At 57.1% G+C, this 15960-nt stretch overlaps 1 protein-coding gene across 1 annotated transcript; it reads left to right on the top strand.

Moving 5' to 3' along the window:
- Window positions 1-4690: 4690 nt before the first annotated feature.
- On the top strand, window positions 4691-15799 carry Ap5z1 (adaptor related protein complex 5 subunit zeta 1). The gene is made up of 17 exons (XM_042686823.1): window positions 4691-4757; window positions 5542-5676; window positions 6524-6710; window positions 8935-9079; window positions 9232-9341; window positions 9591-9759; window positions 10294-10434; window positions 10662-10699; window positions 10794-10956; window positions 11303-11484; window positions 12746-12888; window positions 13308-13448; window positions 13806-13917; window positions 14227-14324; window positions 14649-14781; window positions 14863-15077; window positions 15237-15799. Exons 1-17 carry the CDS (start codon window positions 4717-4719, stop codon window positions 15502-15504), a joined length of 2421 nt encoding a protein of 806 aa, XP_042542757.1. The 5' UTR covers window positions 4691-4716; the 3' UTR covers window positions 15505-15799.
- The last annotated feature ends 161 nt before the right edge of the window (window positions 15800-15960 follow it).

The following is a 15960-nucleotide window of genomic DNA, read 5'->3' as shown; positions in this document are numbered from 1 at the left end:
TCATTTCCCCCTCACCTCGCCCCCGTCCCACCCCTGACTTGCTTGCTGTTGGGCTGCCCAAGGTTCTGCTCGGGTTGGCCAGCCCAGGCTGCTGTGCCCTCACCTTGGCTTAGGATGGCAGAGCGTTCACCCAAAGCCCAGCACCCTGGGCCGGGCCTCCTTTAGAATACCTCTGCCTAGAAGCAATATTACCCAGAGAACAACTACAGTTGTTCCCACTGCTGCTATGAAGACAGGGCTGCTATGGATAGGCTCGGCTCAGGGCCCTCGGGGTGAGGGCTGAGCACGGGCGGTCACAGCGCTGCCCCGCCTCGTTTCCATCTGTCATTTTCACATTTGTCCCCGTCCTGTCGCTCCTGTTCCCTTTTCTAAGTCCCTTGCTCTGGGCCTTGTTCTCACAGTGGAGTTTTTAAGTGCTCAGGACACAGTTCTCACTGGGGCGCTGTGCAAGATATCAGTACCAAAAGCTGCTGTGTTGGCTCGGGAGGGTGTGGTCCCCATGCTGGCCAGATGGGTCACCAGGGCCGCAACTATAAGCTGACACACTGGGCTGTGTGCCTCATGAGGCGCCCAGGGCCTGTGGTGTGGGCAGTTAGATGAGTGTCCTGTTCAGAGCTGCTTTCCTTCCGCTCTCCTGCCTCCCTCCAGCCCCAGGCCAGTGCCGCTTGCTGAGTGACCACACATTGCCTCTGAACTGACGCTAAAACTCAGCCCATGTCACTGATATGGTTTAGAGAAAGTATATTTCATGTTGAAAAAATAAGAGTCACTGGTTGTGTTGGGGTACTGGTGGCTGTGGTCTGCCCAGCGTGGTTTCTCTGTGGTCTTTCTGTTGGAGGGAACGTTCTAGAATCACATCCCAGGTGGTCAGGGTGCAGCAGCCAGGGCACTGCTGCCCTAGAGGCCAGGCCAGCCAGAAGTGCCACTTGGGGTCCCCTGGGAGTGGTGTATAGTGTGGGGTGTGGAGGGCAGCTGGGAAGAGCTGTAGGGGAGGGCAGTCAGCGGTGCTGCTGTCAGTTGACAGTTTTTGTGCTTTTTAGTCTCTTTCTGGGCTGCTACGTGTGTGTAGTCCACAGGAAAGCAGGCATGCGCTTTGCTTTATTTTTAGGCATTCCCCACTCCTGGGAGAGACCTCATCCCCAGGACATGCTTCTGTACCTGCCTGGCATTCCAGCAACAGGGAAAATGCATGGGTTTCCAAGCGCGTATCTGTCCTTGGGTCAGGAGCTCAGCATTGGCTGCATAGGACCCCAGGAGCCCAGATCACCCCAAACCTCTTCAGCCCAAGGTGTCTGAATAGAAGAGAAAGTCAGAGGAGAATCCAAGGAGTGCTGCTTTTTATTCTTACCCTGGTTTTGGTTTCTGGAAAAATCCAACATTGCTTGGATGTGTCCTCCAGGACATGAGGCAGCCAGGGGACAAGTCTGGGTAGTGTGGTGTCCCAGGGCCCGGCTCCACCAAGGGACCTTCTCCCCTCCCCACACAGAAGGCACTTGTCCAGAGTAGGCCACGACTGGCACTGTCCCCAAATTCCTGGATGTGGTGGTTTTCCTGCGTGGTCTCCCAACTGAGCCCACAGCTTCTGAGATCCTGGCTTAGCGGGATCAATAAAATGAAATCTTTGAAATTCGCCCTTCTCCCCCTTCTTCTCCCGGGAGGCATTATGGACCCCTCGAGACCTTGGCTTGGTTCCTGTTTCAGGAAAGGGTTGTGTAGGGAGGAAAGGAGACACCAAAAGCTGGGTTCCAGACTTTTTGCAGCTCTGCAGGAGGGGTTAAAGCCAATACTGAGATTGTTCTTCTTACCTGAATAATTTTCCTGTAAAAAATTTTTTGGGGGGGCAGGTGATGTTTGGGAAGTATGTATGAATGTGTGTGTGTGTGCGTGTGTGTGTGTGTGTGTGTGTTTTATTTTTACATTGGCTGTCTAAAGTATTTTCATGATATGTTTAATTATCAATGCTTTTAAAAAGCAGTGGTATCCGTGGAATTCCGTGGGGGTTCTGGTTCCAGGGCATAGGGTGTGCCCCCTATTTGTGGGTGACACACCACCCAGGGGCAGAGTACCCCAGCTCCTGGGATCAGGAAAATCAACCAGCCCACGTGGCATGCAGCCCACCCACTTGGGTTCATTTCAAATGGGATACAGTATTTTTTTATTACGGAGCCATACATTTTTTTTTTTTAAGTTTGAGATCTGAATGTGATTTCTAATTGTATCAGACGTTAATGTTTTAAAGCTATAACAAAGGTTTAAAATTTCTACTTTTTGTTTTTCATTTAACTGTTCTTTTATCTATTAAATTGTTGTATGTGGATGGGGAAGTTTTGTTTCTCCTCTTAGCATTTGTTTCTATAACCAGAAATAAAATTATATATTAAAGAAACAACAGCAAGGCTGTGTGGGTCCTTGTGAGTGGGTGGCTGTGGACCCCTAAGGGATGGACGGGACAGGTGAGGGGACATGACTAGTTTCTCTCTCTATCTCTCTGTCTCTTTCTCTCACCATCCCCCTCACTCCCACCCCATTTGGGGAGTACTCCCATGATAGACTTTGGGACCGAGGGTGGAGAGGGGTACAGAGAACCTCCACGTAGTCAGGAACTGTATGGAAATCAGCCCTGGCCAGAAAAGAGCAAAGGTTACAACAGCAGTGTAACACTCCCTGTTGAAGCTGCAGATAGCATGGTGGGAGAGCAATCACTTGCCCAGCATGTACAAAGGCTCTGGGTTCCATCCTGAAGCACCACCAACAAAACAAACCTCTCAATTTACCTTCGGTACGTGGACATTGAGTTCGTTTAAGATTTGTGCACCTTGGAAGTGGCTCTGTGGCTCAAGTGGTAGAGCACTAGCCTTGAGCTGAAGAGCTCAGGAACAGCATCCAGGCCTCTGGAGTTCAAGCCCCATGACCAACTAAAAAAAAAAAAAAAAAGATTTTTGCATCACACTGCACTTTACCTTACCCAGCACGAAACATGAGCACATGTAAAGCTTCCCTTCCTGTAAATGTGCAGCTTCCCAGGCTTCTAGTCCTGCCCCACTCCTGTCTCTCTCCATACTCAGCATCAGCTCCTCAAAACCATGTATGGATTTCTCCTGTCCCTTTCCATCCCCCCCCCCCCCCCCTCCCAGCATCTTCTCAGTGTTGTCTTCTCAAAAGCCTAACCCTGGGTCTAAAGAACACCCATATCTAAGCCCTGTGCTGCTCCAGGAACCTAAACATTGCCCAGCCTGGGTGAGGTGCAGTTTGTGCTTGCTCACCGAATCCTTTTCTGCCCCAATACCACATGGGGAGCAGCAGCCAGTGCTCATCCAGTCTGCTGCTTGCCCTCTACTCCCACTCTTCCTCCTGCTCCACCATCCAGATGTCAAATCATCAGGGCCTTACAAGTCCCAAACCAGGTTTTTAGACCTCAGGCTTCCAAGACCCGAGAGATTCAAATTAGGTCTGGCTACTCATTCCCACGTGCCAAATCAAGAAACAGGATCAAAGGCAGAGAAAGGAGATTTATTCCATGGCATCCTTGCGAAGACAGCGCTTCAGAGCTTCAGTGTCCTCAGGGTACAGGGAGTTGAGGCCGGGGTGAGGAAGGTACGCATAGTTAAAACCGTCCCAAATCGCAGGTGTGGCTTGGTTGACTCAGTCTTTGACCTTGGAGGAGTGTCTGAGAAATTGTCAGAACAATTGTTAAACATTACTTGTTTGAGAGGCAGTCTACCTTCCACACAAGGTGGTCATCAGGGACTGCGGTCTTTCTTGGAGCCCATGGTGATGTAAAGTTGACTGTGGCAGAGTCTAGCTCCGACCACGAGGATAGGTACAAAGTGGGGAACTTGGCTACTTCACAGGGGCGGCAAAAGTAGCCTTGATAGATTGGTGACTGAATCCCCTCCAGCGCCATCCGCCATCCGCGCAGCCTCCACCCCGCCGGGCCTGACCGCGGCCGGACACCGCCGCGCCCCGAGGCCGGCCCAGGCCTCACCTTCGAGAACGCAGTGACGCCCTGCCGTGGGAGGGGAGGGGGCGAATAAAGCTTTCACTTGATTTGGTTTATTCTCTTGGGGGGGGGGGGGGAGAGGGCACAGGACTGGAGGGAAGGTTTTTAACGCGGTACAGTCCAAGGCCGGGGCTAAATATACCGAGGAGCCTTAAAAAATAAGCTGCTAAATGCGGCGGTGGCGGCCGCGCCCCGCGCCCCGCGCCCCGCAGGAGGGAGGCCTGCTCCGCGGGCCGCGCAGCTCGCGCCATTTCTCCAGACACGTGCACAAACGAGCCAGCACCGGGACAAGGGCTCTTTAAGGGCCGAGTCGCCCCCGGAGGCCCCGCCCCCCGGAGTCCATCGCGAGATGTCCCGAGGTCGAGGAGTGAGTGCCAAGGAAGGCTACAGTTCCGGAACGCAGAGGTTTCGTGGCCCACGAGGACACCGGGTGGGGCGCTTCCAGGCCCGCCCCCATAGGCTCTTCCCCGAAGTCCATTGGCTGGGAAGCTAGCTGCCGGTCACTCACGTGAGGCGGCACCGGAAACCGTGCCGCTCGCGCTACCGTTCGCCCGGATTGGGTGGTGTGTCACACGTGACACCACCCCAGCAACCAGAGACAGGTCTGCCCCTCCCCGTGACGTGCTCAAGGCGAAGCCTTCGCGTGCGTGCGGAGGCGCGACTCGGTCACATGATGCGTCACGTGACACGACCCGGAAGTCCTGGAAAGGCGGGGGATGTTCACGGCCGCCGCGGAGAATCTGCTCCACCAGGCCAGGTGCGCGCAGCCGCGGGCGGGCGAGGACGGGAGCTGCTCTGTGCCACGCCGGGGCCGCCGCCGGCAGGGAGTTCCAGAAGGGGCGAGCGGAGGCGGGCAGGACCCGCCGCGGGGAGCGGCCAAAGGCTTGGAGCGGCCTGGGTCGTTCGACTGCGGCTAGGCAGGCCCAGCTGCCCCCGAGCTGCGGAGCCCAGCGTCGGGCTGTGACGCTCGGCCGAGAAGTAACCCCCCCACCCCCCCACCTCACCCATCTCCAGGCCCTAGTAGTCGATAGCCTGCAGAACCCCAAACCACTGGGAGTAGTTTAAAATGTAAACAGGCCTGTAGCCCGACGCTGGTGGCTCACGCCTGTAATGCTAGCTACTCAGGAGGCTGAGATCTGAGAACCGTAGTTCAAAGCCAGTCAGGGCAGGAAAATCTCTGAGACTCTGATCTCCAATTAACCTCCGAAAGAGCCAGAAGTGGAGCTGTGGGTCAAGTGGTGCAGCCTTGAGCTTAACAAAGCTCAGGGACAGTGCCCAAGCCCTGAGTTCAAGCCCCAGAAGTGGCACGCTCACGCGCGTGCGCGCACACACACCACCAAAACATGGGGGGAAAAGGTCCCCGTCTAGAGAGGGGGACTGTGTTAGAGGCCCCTCATAGTCACCCTAAGTCTCCCAGGATTGAAAATCCATACTCTTAGCTTTCTCCACTAGTTAGGAACATGGCTGGCAGATCCTTGTCACTCAGCACCTACCCAGGGTTCCTGGGTGGGTGACGCCTCCTGACGCTTTTTCTTCCTCAGGGAAATCCAGGATGAGGAGCTGGGTAGATTCTGCGCCGGAGTCAGTAAGCTGCTGCAGGAGGCCCCTGGGCCTGCCACTGTGGATGCCTTGCAGAGGCTTTTCCTCATTGTCTCTGCCACCAAGTACCCCCGAAGGTGAGTACACCAGCAGACCCCAAATCTATACCCAACACGACTGGGGAGATTGACTACAGGTTGATGCTTTGGTGTCTCAGTGTGAAAAGTGTTCAGAAACACTGTTCATGGCAATGAGTGGCCTAATGATAGAGTACATGCTTAGCATGCATGACACCCTGGATTTGATTCCTTGGTACCACATAAATACAATAATAAATAATTTTAAAACAAAAGAAAAAATATTTTTTGGTCGGTCATGGGGCTTAAACTCTGGGCCTGGGCACTGTCCCTCAGCTCTAAAGCTCAAGGCAAGCATTCTACCACTTGAGCCACAGCTCCACTTCCTGTTTTCTGGTGGTCAGTTGGAGATAAGAGTCTCATGGGCTTTCCTGCCCAGGCTGGCTTTGAACCGCAATCCCCAGATCTCAGCCTCCTGAGTAGCTAGGATTACAGGCATGAGTCACTGGTGCCCAGCAGAAGTGTATTCTTTATCTGACTTACATACTGTAACTCCTCTGCACGTCACCTTAAAAAAAAAAAAAAGAGGGCTGGGAAGGTGGCTCAGTGGTAGAGCGCTTGCCTTGCATGCCTGAGGCTCTGGGTTTGATTCCTCAGCACCACATAAGCAAAAAGAAAAAAGCCGGAAGTGGCGCTGTGGTTCAAGTGGTAGAGTGCTAACCTTGAGCTAAAGAGCTGAGGGACAGTGCCCAGGCCGAGGTCAGGCCCCACAACCAGATCCAAAAAAAATTAAAAAAAAAAAAAAAAAAAAGAAACACTTCATCTCTAGACACACTCAGGCCAGCTCTCCTGAGCTTGCTGTGACTTGACGTGTCACCCGTGGGTTGCTGGGGGGTCTCATTTTCAGGTTAGAGAAGTCATGCGTGGACTTGCTGCAGACCACTCTCTGCCAGCCCTCCTGCCCCGAGCAGCTCCAGGTCCTCTGTGCCGCCATCCTGAGGGAGATGTCCCCCTCGGACAGCCTGACCCTTTCCTGTGAGCATGCCCAGAAAACCCAGCAGTTGAGCCTCGTGGCCTCTGTGCTTCTGGCCCAGGTAACACATTTTCATCACTTGGGGTGACCATCCTGTCTGCTGATGGTCCTGGGGCCTCTTGGTTTAATTTTTTTTTTTTTTTGATCAGTTGTGGGGCCTGAACCCTGGGCCTGGGCGCTGTCCCTCAGCTCTTCAGCTCAAGGCTAGCGCTCTACCATTTGAGCCACAGCGCCACTTCTGGCTTTTTTCTTTTTGCTTATGTGGTGCTGAGGAATTGAACCCAGGGCCTCATGCATGCAAGGCAAGCACTCTACCACTGAGCCACCTTCCCAGCCCCTCCTGGGGCCTCTTGGAAGGGCAGCCAGGGGCATCCATCTCGGAGTGTCCCTGAATGTTTCCCATTCTGTCACCAGTTGTTACCACTGTCGCTAAAAAGAGCCCACTCCTGCCTGCCTGGGAAGCCACCCCAGGCACTGTTGAAAGCTAAGTCAGGCCTCAAGGTCTGCGCTGCCCAGGTGACATTCCTGGGCACACGTGACCGTGGCATTGGAGCAGCAGTCCCCTTTCCAGATGTTTCCAGAGCAAATGCCATGCTGCTGGGAGTGCTGGGCACAGGAGGTGGCTCTGCAAGGGAGAGGACATGGGTGACTGGGAAAGTGGGTCCAGAAGCTTCCCTTCTAGAAGCTGATCCCTCCCTCATGTGTCCCAGAAGGGCAAGGGAGCCCTTGTCTTAAGTGATGAAGGCACCCACTGGGGTACATGTGATAGTCACGTAAGGCACTCATGTGGCTGACTAGTGACCCGGGCTGTGACAGTGGTAGGCAGAAGCAAGCTGTTTCTGTCCCCTGACTCCCGAATCACAGGGAGCAACCCCCCCCCCCCCCCCCAAATAGCACATCTCCACCTGCTTCCCTCCATTTTTCTTTCTTTCTTTCCTTTTTTTTTTGTCATCTGGGCCTGGGTGCTGCCCCCGAACTCTTTAGCTCAAGGCGAGTGCTCTACCACTTGAGCCACAGCACCACTTCCAGTTTTCTGGTGGTTTATTGGAGATAAGAGTCTCATGGACTTCCCTGCCCAGACTGGCTTTGAACCGTGATCCTCAGATCTCAGCCTCCTGAGTAGCTAGGATTACAGGTGTGAGCCACCAGTGCTTGGCTGTTTATTCTATTTATTTATTTATTTATTTTTGAGACAGGACATCGCTGTGTAGCCCAGCTTGGCCTGGGATTACAGGTGTGCACCACTGCACCCAGCAGCTATGTTTATCTTCAAGTACTGGCTTTTCTTTTTCCAGCAGCTTCCTTGTGGAAAAGCCTGGGTCCATCCTCTATGGTCCCCTTGGCCTGGACTGAGTGGATAGCCTTGGGGTGGGGTCTCCTGTACCCCCTCACTGGAGGAATTGGGCCACATCCAGGCTGGGAGGCTTTTCAGAGGGGCTTCGGGGATTTGGCACTGTCAACCCTTGCTCTACAACAGGAGCAGATCGGGATGCTTTGCTGGGGCCAGCCCTGCAGTCCCCATGGGAGAGGCTTTGCTTCTTCCCATCTTAGGTGCCAGGTGCACTGCAGCTGCCTGTGAAGTGCACACCTGGGCAGGGTCCTCCTGGGAAGGCGGGGCAGACTCCTCCCTCTTGGCTAAGTTTCCACCCAGTACCTGAGTCACCGAGGTGCCTGATCCCCCTGGAGGCAGTCACTTCCCTCTCCTCCGAGTTCACATCCTGGACCATCCCTAGTCAAGCAGGTACTGGAAAGAGACTTAGCCAGGAGGAGGCAGGAGTCTGCCCCAGCTTCCTGCCTAGCAGTTGCACTGATAGATTGACTGATTGATTGAGTGCCTGGAACTCAGGGCTTTGTGCTTTCACTTGACCTTTTTGCTGAAGGTGGCACTCTGCCACTTGACCCACAGCTACACATATAGTGGCTTTATGCTGGTTCATTGGAGAGAAGAGTCTCACACACTTTCCTGCCTGGGCTGGCTTCAAACCATGAATCTTTGTATCTCAGCCCTCCTGAGTCGCTTGGATTATAGTTGTGAGCCACTGACCCCTGGATGCCCAGAACTTCTACAGCCACCTGTCTGCCAGGCCCCAGCAACTGATGTGCTGTGCCCACTGTGAGGCAGATGACATTGGAGCCCCTTGACCATGTGGCCCAGCCTTGTCCCCTGTGGGGGTTGCTTGTCTCTGCCATGGGTTGTCTCTGGATATTCCCCTCTTCTGGAGAAGGGGACCCACTCCTGTGTGTGGGTGAGTTGTTGCTTAGCGCTTGCTTTGTTTGGTTTGCAGGGTGACAGGAGACAGGAGGTCAGAAGTGTGGGGCAGCGCATCTGCACTGTCCTCGAAAGCCGGCAGCTGGATGGATCCAGCCTCAGACCTCTCCTCCCCATCGTGTCCAAGGTTGTGGGCCTTGCCCCAGACACCCTCCAGAGTGGTGCGTGCCCCTGCCACGTTGCCAGGGGAGGTGGGAGAGTGGGGCTTCTGCATGGCCCGGCTTGTGCATGAGCAAGCTCAGTGAGCAAGCTCAGGGGAGGCCGTGGATCTGCAGTACCTCACCCTGCTCCTCCCTGAACCCCACTCCCACAGACCACACTGACCTGCTCAGCAAGAGGCTGGTGGACTGGCTCCGCTACGCCAGTGTCCAGCAGGGGCCTCCACACTCGGGGGGCTTCTTCTCCACACCCCGGGCCCGGCAGGTGAGGCCTGAAGATGTCAGGGAGCCCCTGACACCCTGCCCCCAAGCAGCCTCTAGTCCATCCTTCTCCTCCATCTGCGGTCTGTGTGGTCAGGGCCAGCCCTGTAGAGGCCGCGTGACACGGACCCTGGGGACAGTGTGGTGTTCCTGCATGTTGAGGCGTAGTGCTGTCACATCCTGTGCTCTCTTAGGATGGGGCAGTGGTGTGGACCCCATCCCCTGCAGCTTCCCCCCGTCCTTCCTCCCGCAGCCAGGCCCCATCACTGAGGTGGACGGGGCAGTGGCCTCAGACTTCTTCACAGTGCTGTCCACGGGCCAACACTTCACGGAGGACCAGTGGCTCAACGTGCAGGCCTTCTCCCTGCTGCGGGCCTGGCTGCTGCACAGCGGGCCTGTGGACCCGGGGAGCCCTGACACAGGTGTGCCCCAAGGAAGGCAAAGATCCGGTGAGGGTGGGGAAAGGTTGCCGGGCCCAGATGCCCCAGACGTGCTGCAGACTACCGAGAGCCTGCCTGGCACGGGTCAGTCGCCACCCAGCTGCCCTGGGATGCCTTCACACACCCAGGGTCCCCCTACAGAGGTGGCAAGGCTTGGGAGATTTTGGAGACAATGTCAACCAAATTCCACCTTGTCCATAAGTCCTTGGTTTATAGGTTCAAAACCAGCCCGGGCAGGAAAGTCCGTGAAACTCTGATCTCCAATTAACTACCAGAAAACCAGAAGTGGTGCTATGGCTTAAGTGGCAGAGCACTCACCTTGAGCAAAAGAGCTCAAGGACAGAGCCCAGGCCCCAAGACCAACAGAAAGCAAACAAAAAAATCAAGTGTTTCAGACAGTGTAGACTTAGCATGAGAAATGTCAGCTAATAGCCAAGTGTGGTGCTGCATGTCTAATCCTAGGATCCCGTGCTGCCCATCTACACCTGCCATCCCCTCAGCCCTGTTTCCCCACAGATGACAAATCGGAGCTGGAGGGCTCCACCCTGTCGGTGCTGTCCGCGGCCTCAACAGCCAGCCGTCTGCTGCCCCCGAGGGAGCGGCTGCGGGAGGTGGCCTTCGAGTACTGCCAGCGCCTCCTCGAGCAGAGCAATCGGCGTGAGTCCCTGGGGCCAGGGCCCGTCTTGTGGGGTGCTGCCCAGAGGCCGGGCCCCACCCCTGCGCGCTCCCTGGCTCTGGTGGGCAATCACTGTCCCCGAATGCAGGACCAGGACGTCTTCTCTCAGGGCAGCATTGAGGTTGACCTCCCTCTTCCCTCCCTCCCTCTTCCCCCCCCATCCTCTACCCTCCCTCTCCCATTCTCTCTCCTGCCTCCTCCCTCCCAGGAGCACTGAGGAAGGGGGACTCTGACCTGCAGAAAGCTGTAAGTGGCCAGTGGGGCAGGATGGGATGGTGGGGGATGAGACAGTGGGGGGTGCAGAGCCAAGCCCCTGTGACACAGCCTGGTGCCCCCTCAGTGTGTGGTGGAGGCCGTGCTGGTTGTGGACGTGCTGTGCCGGCAGGAGCCGTCCTTCCTCTACCGCGCCCTGTCCTGCCTAAAGGCCCTACACACACAGCTGGGCACAGACGAAGGCAGTGAGCGGGCCCTGCTAGCACTCGCCCAGTTCTTCCTGAACCACGGTGAGGCCTGGGGTGGGGAGGCCAGGGCTGGGAGGCTGATGTCGGGAGGCCCTCCTGCGGAGGCTCTTAAGCTTCACTCGGGAAGCGAGGTTTATTCCAGGCCCTCTTGGCACCAAATGGTGTCACAGTTACATTTTTGAATAGCAGAATGAAAGTGTCATGCTTGGACATCTCTGCTCAGTCGTGGATGGGCTGTGAAGCCCTGTGTGGCCTTGAAGGATGGCTGGGGACAGCCCTGTGGGATGTGTCCTGAAAGGAAGCACAGACAGCCCTAGACTGCGCTGACGTGCCAGCAGGTGGAAAGCGTCCTGCAGCCACTTTGCCCTGATGAGGTTGCGCTTTCCAGGGGAGGCGGCTGTCGTGGGCGCAGACGCGGTATACCAGCGCCTCTTCACCCGGCTGCCCGCGGAGCACTTCCACAGCCCCGTGCTGGCCTTCGAGGTGGTCCGGTTCTGTGTGGACAACCTGGGCCTGTTCCCCTCCCCCCTCCTCGGCCTTCTCAAGTCCAGCTTCCCTAATCTCTTCAAGGTACTGGGGGGGGGGGGGGTGGATGCCAGGGCCCAGTGCTCTGCCCTCTAGTTAGTCTCAGCAAGAACGGCGAGGCACATGGCACCATCCCTGGCTTTGTTATCTTGTCTTTATAAAGTTTGCGTGGACAGGTGGGTCATCTGTGGTACAGGGATTTGAACTCAGCGCCTCACGATTCCTAGCAGGCGCCCTGCAATTGAGTTATGTCCCCCCCCAGCCCTTTTTGCTTTATTTTTCAGGTAGAGTTTTGAATTTTTGCTCTGGGATATCCTTGGTCTTTGATTTTCAACTTAGGCTTCTTGAGTAGCTGATATTACAGACAGAACTGCCATACCTGGCTTGATGTGGAGATGGGGGGTCCTGAGTTTGGGCCCAGGCTGACCTCAAACTGCGATCCTCCTGATCTCTACCTCCTGGCTTTTTTGCTTTTGGGATAGGATCTTACCAACTTCACCCAGGCTGGCTTCTACTCAGTGATCTCCCTGCCACAGCTTCCCAAGCGCTGAGATTACAGATGGATGCTACCACACCTGGCTTAGCCATGAGGTCTCCGTGCCTGGCACATTCAGCCCTTAAATGCTGTAACTTGTAAACTGGCACTTCAGTGGGCATCTGTAGTAGAAAATGATTGATTTGATCTCCAGTATAAACATGGCTGCAGAAGAAAAACTAAAACAGTAGAAGGAGGGTTGCGATGGAACAGTTAGAAACAAGTCTAGGCCAGGGAAGGTGGCTCAGTAGAGTGTTTGCTTTGCATGCATGAGGCTCTAGGTTCGATTCCTTAGCACCTCATAAGCAGAAAAAGTGGGAAGTGGCACTGTGGCTCAAGTGGTAGAGCGCTAGCCTTGAGCTGAAGAGCTGAGGGACAGCGCCCAGGCCCAGAGTTCAGGCCCCATGACCGACCAAAAAAAAAAAAAAGTCTAGGCCAAAGAGACCCCTTCCTCGCTCAGTACCCCACCTCGCTCAGTACCCCCACCACGCTCAGTACCCCAGCTGCTCAGGCGGCACAGGTAGAAGGACCATGGTGTGAGGCAGTCCAGGGTCAAAAACAATGAGCCTGTGGCTTGAATGGTTGAGGCCCGCCTACCAAGCAATGAAGCCCTGAGTTCAAGTTAAACAAAAATGAAAAGAGCGAGCAAGCAGAAGGAGAACAGGAGCAGGCGTGTCCACACCCCTACCTGGTAGAGGGGGGGCAGATTCCATGCCCCTGCCTGGGGGTGGCTGGCCTCGTGGCTGTGGCCAGAGCCTCTGTGTCCCGCAGCTCCTGGCGTGGCACAGTGCACCCCTCACATCGGAGTTCGTGGCGCTGCTCCCGGGCCTGGTGGACGCCAGCCTGGCTGTGGAGATGCTGCACGCCCTGTTGGACCTGCCCTGCCTTACCGCCGCGCTGGACCTGCAGCTCAGGTGACCAGGACACCCCCCTCCCCGCTCCTCTGTACCTGGGGAGGAGAACCTGGAGAGGCCATGAAGCACCATGGCATTGCCCTGGAGTCTGGGGTTACTTTTTGTTGTTGGTGGTCCTGAGGCTTGAACTCTGGGCCTGGGTGCTGTCCCTCAGCTCCTCAGCTCAAGGCGAGTGCTCTACCACTTGAGCCATGACACCACCACTTCCAGTTTTCTGGTGGTTTATTGGAGATAAGAGTCTCACAGATTTTCCTGCCTGGGCTGGCTTTGAACTGTGATCCTCAGATCTCAGCTTCCTGAGTAGTTAGGATGACAGGCATGAGCCACTGGCGCCCAGCTGGGTCAAGGGTTACTTTGACCACAGTTGGTCTGGGCCAAGAGCCACATCCCAATGAGGCCTTGGGTCTCCATCCACCCAGGAACTCAGCCACCCCATCGGACAGGCCGCTGTGGGACACCTCCCTCAGGAACCCCAGCTGCCTAGAAGCTTTCAGGAGCCCCCAGTTCCAAGGACTCTTTCAGCACCTGCTACGCACCAAGGCCAGCGGCTCTGTGGAGAGGTCAGGTGCTCGGGTGCGGCGGGGCGGGGCGGGCTGGTGGCCCTGTGCTGACCCTGATGTCCTAGGCTCAGAGCTGGGCACAGGACCTGGCTGCTCACCGGCCCCTCGGCCCCCAGCCCCTGCCACCAGTGCAGCTCTGCTTTCCCGAGCCTGAGGACTAGCACCTCCAGAAGGGGAAGGGAGGGCGGGAGAGGGGATCCCAGGCTCAACTAACTAGGTCGCAGTGGTCTCCCCAAGCCCAGGACAGTGGCAAGAATTGGGCTTGGCGTAAATGTGGTGGGATGGCACTCAGGAGCCGCTGTCCTGCTGCCCGCATGGGCCTGTGGGCAGGCACTCAGTGGTCCGGCCATGTCCCAGGCTGACACCACTCCACCAGCTGCTGCAGCCCATGGCCAGCTGTGCCCGCGTGGTCCAGTGCGCCCAGGCGGTGCCCACCCTGCTCCACGCGCTCTTCGCCGCCGTGACCCAGGTGAGCCCACCGCCAGTCTCAAGAACCCCCCTCACCCCCATTCCTGCAGGCAGGGGTGCTGCCTGCTGGCCCCTACCTGATGTCTGGCTGCTGGGCACGGGCGCAGGGCAGTCTGGGAAAACTCTTTTGCCATGGCCTTGCAGTGCTGCGTCACAGGGGGCGCAAACGGAGTTGGGGGCTCAGACAACCCTCCCACATGTCCTGCCCTGGCCCAAGGCAGGGGACAAGACCTCCCTGGGCCTGGCTACCCCCTCCCTAAGCGTGGAGGATGGTGAGGTGGATGGAGCCCCTCTCTCTCCTCACCCCCAGTTCGCCGATGGTGCCCTGACCAACCAGCTAGCGCTGCTGATCCTGGAAAGAAGCGACTCGCTCTATCAGGTGGCGGGGTTCGAGGCCCGCGTGCACAGGTGCGCCTCACCTGCCGGTCTACCCCAGGCCAGCCTGAACCCCTCCCCCCTCCAGAGCATTCTCTTTCTGCACTAACTCCACCTTCAGGGCTGGTTCAAGTCCCCTTTCCAGGACCCCATGCCCTCTGGGTGCGTTCTAAGACCTCAAGGTACATGAGCCAGGGTCGACGTGCCCCGGTGTGAGGTTCTGGGGACAGGACAATCCTCAGCTGCTGACCCGAGTGTGGTGGAGCAGCTGTATCGAGGGGCTCCCCGATCCTCTCCAGTTGTGGGCCTGGGCTCTGTGCAGAACAGGCCGGCCCACAGCGCCCGCTGTCCCAGCAGGGTGCTGAGCAGCCAGCTCCTGGCACTGTGCCAGCAGAAGCCGGCGCTGGTGGTGGAGCTGGCCAGGGAGCTGCTGGGTGTCGGGGGAAGCGTGAGCAGCATCCGCAGCCATGGGAGCGTGCTCACCTGCGTGGTAAGCCAGGGCACGGTGGGCTCACCTGCCTCCTCCCCTCGAGGCCTGGGCTGGGCTGAGCCTCCTCCATCCGGAGCCTAGGTGTGGGCCGTGGGCGAGTACCTGTCAGTGGCCTGCGACCGGCGGTGCACAGTGGAGCAGATCAACAAGTTCTTTGAAGCCCTGGAGGCCCTGCTGTTCGAGGTCACCCAGTCCCGCCCCTCAGCTGACCTGCCCAGGTGTCCCCCGCAGGTCATCACTGGGCTCATGACCACACTGACCAAGCTGGCTTCCCGGAGCCAAGACCTGATCCCCAGGTACCCACGTAGGGATGCCATGGGACGCCCTGCCCTGCCAAGTACCATGCTGGCTGAGTACTCTGAGCTGGCTGCCTTGCAGCCTGGGGGAGGCTGGGCCTCCACTAGGGGTCCCAGCTAATTAATTGAGACACACACACACCCCACCCTGGCCCCTAGGGTGTCTTTGTTCTTGTCCAAGATGAGGACGCTGACCCAGAACCCAGTCCCCGGCTTTGCGCACCAGGAGGAGGGCACAGAGGCCATCCGCACACGGGCCACCGAGCTCCTGACCCTGCTGAAGATGCCCAGTGTGGCCCAGTTTGTGTTCACGCCAAGTGCAGACGTGTGCCACCCCCGCTACCACCGTGACACCAACACGGCCCTGCCCCTGGCCCTATGTACTGTCAGCCGGCTGGTGGAGAAGGAGGCCGGCCAGCCTGGGTGAAGGCACGGTGCCAGGGATACAGGCTGCTGATTCAGAGCCTGGTCTCCAACCAGGTCTTAGGGCCAAATCTGGGCCGAAGTGGTCAGTTATGTGAGGGGAGCAGAGGCTGCTGGGAGAGGCAGGAAGCCTCCAGAGCCTTTTCTCCACTCCTGCCTGCATGGCTGGGCTGAGCTGGGCCTTGGAGTGGCTTGGCCACCTTTGGGTTTTCTTTGGGCTGGACTCAAGCTGTGTGACCCGTTTCCTCTTCCTTGTCTCTTGTTTTAGACACATACTAAAATAAACCTTTAAAATCCAAGCACATCATGGGTCGCCCCTTCTGCACCCCGGGAGATGGCCGGGTCCCAGGAACCTGCAGCCTTCCAGCCTGGCCTCCAGTGCAGGACTGGCTCTGGCTGAGTCCCAGCACCCATCAAGATAAGACACTCCCAGGTAACCCAAGGGGTGTGGAGGCTGCTG

This window comes from Dipodomys spectabilis, unplaced genomic scaffold (genome assembly GCF_019054845.1).
Source record: "Dipodomys spectabilis isolate Male_0828 unplaced genomic scaffold, ASM1905484v1 ptg000098l, whole genome shotgun sequence".
In the NCBI taxonomy this organism is placed as follows: domain Eukaryota; kingdom Metazoa; phylum Chordata; class Mammalia; order Rodentia; family Heteromyidae; genus Dipodomys; species Dipodomys spectabilis.
This window is presented reverse-complemented; position numbering and strand designations above follow the sequence as displayed.

Bases quoted from the DNA above. Each gene is read 5' to 3' on its own strand.
- Ap5z1 (XM_042686823.1), top strand. From the start codon at position 4,717: ATGTTCACGGCCGCCGCGGAGAATCTGCTCCACCAGGCCAG. The intron at 9,342-9,590 runs GTGAGGCCTGAA...TTCCTCCCGCAG, and splicing joins CCACACCCCGGGCCCGGCAG to CCAGGCCCCATCACTGAGGT. The intron at 9,760-10,293 runs GTGTGCCCCAAG...GTTTCCCCACAG, and splicing joins CCCGGGGAGCCCTGACACAG to ATGACAAATCGGAGCTGGAG.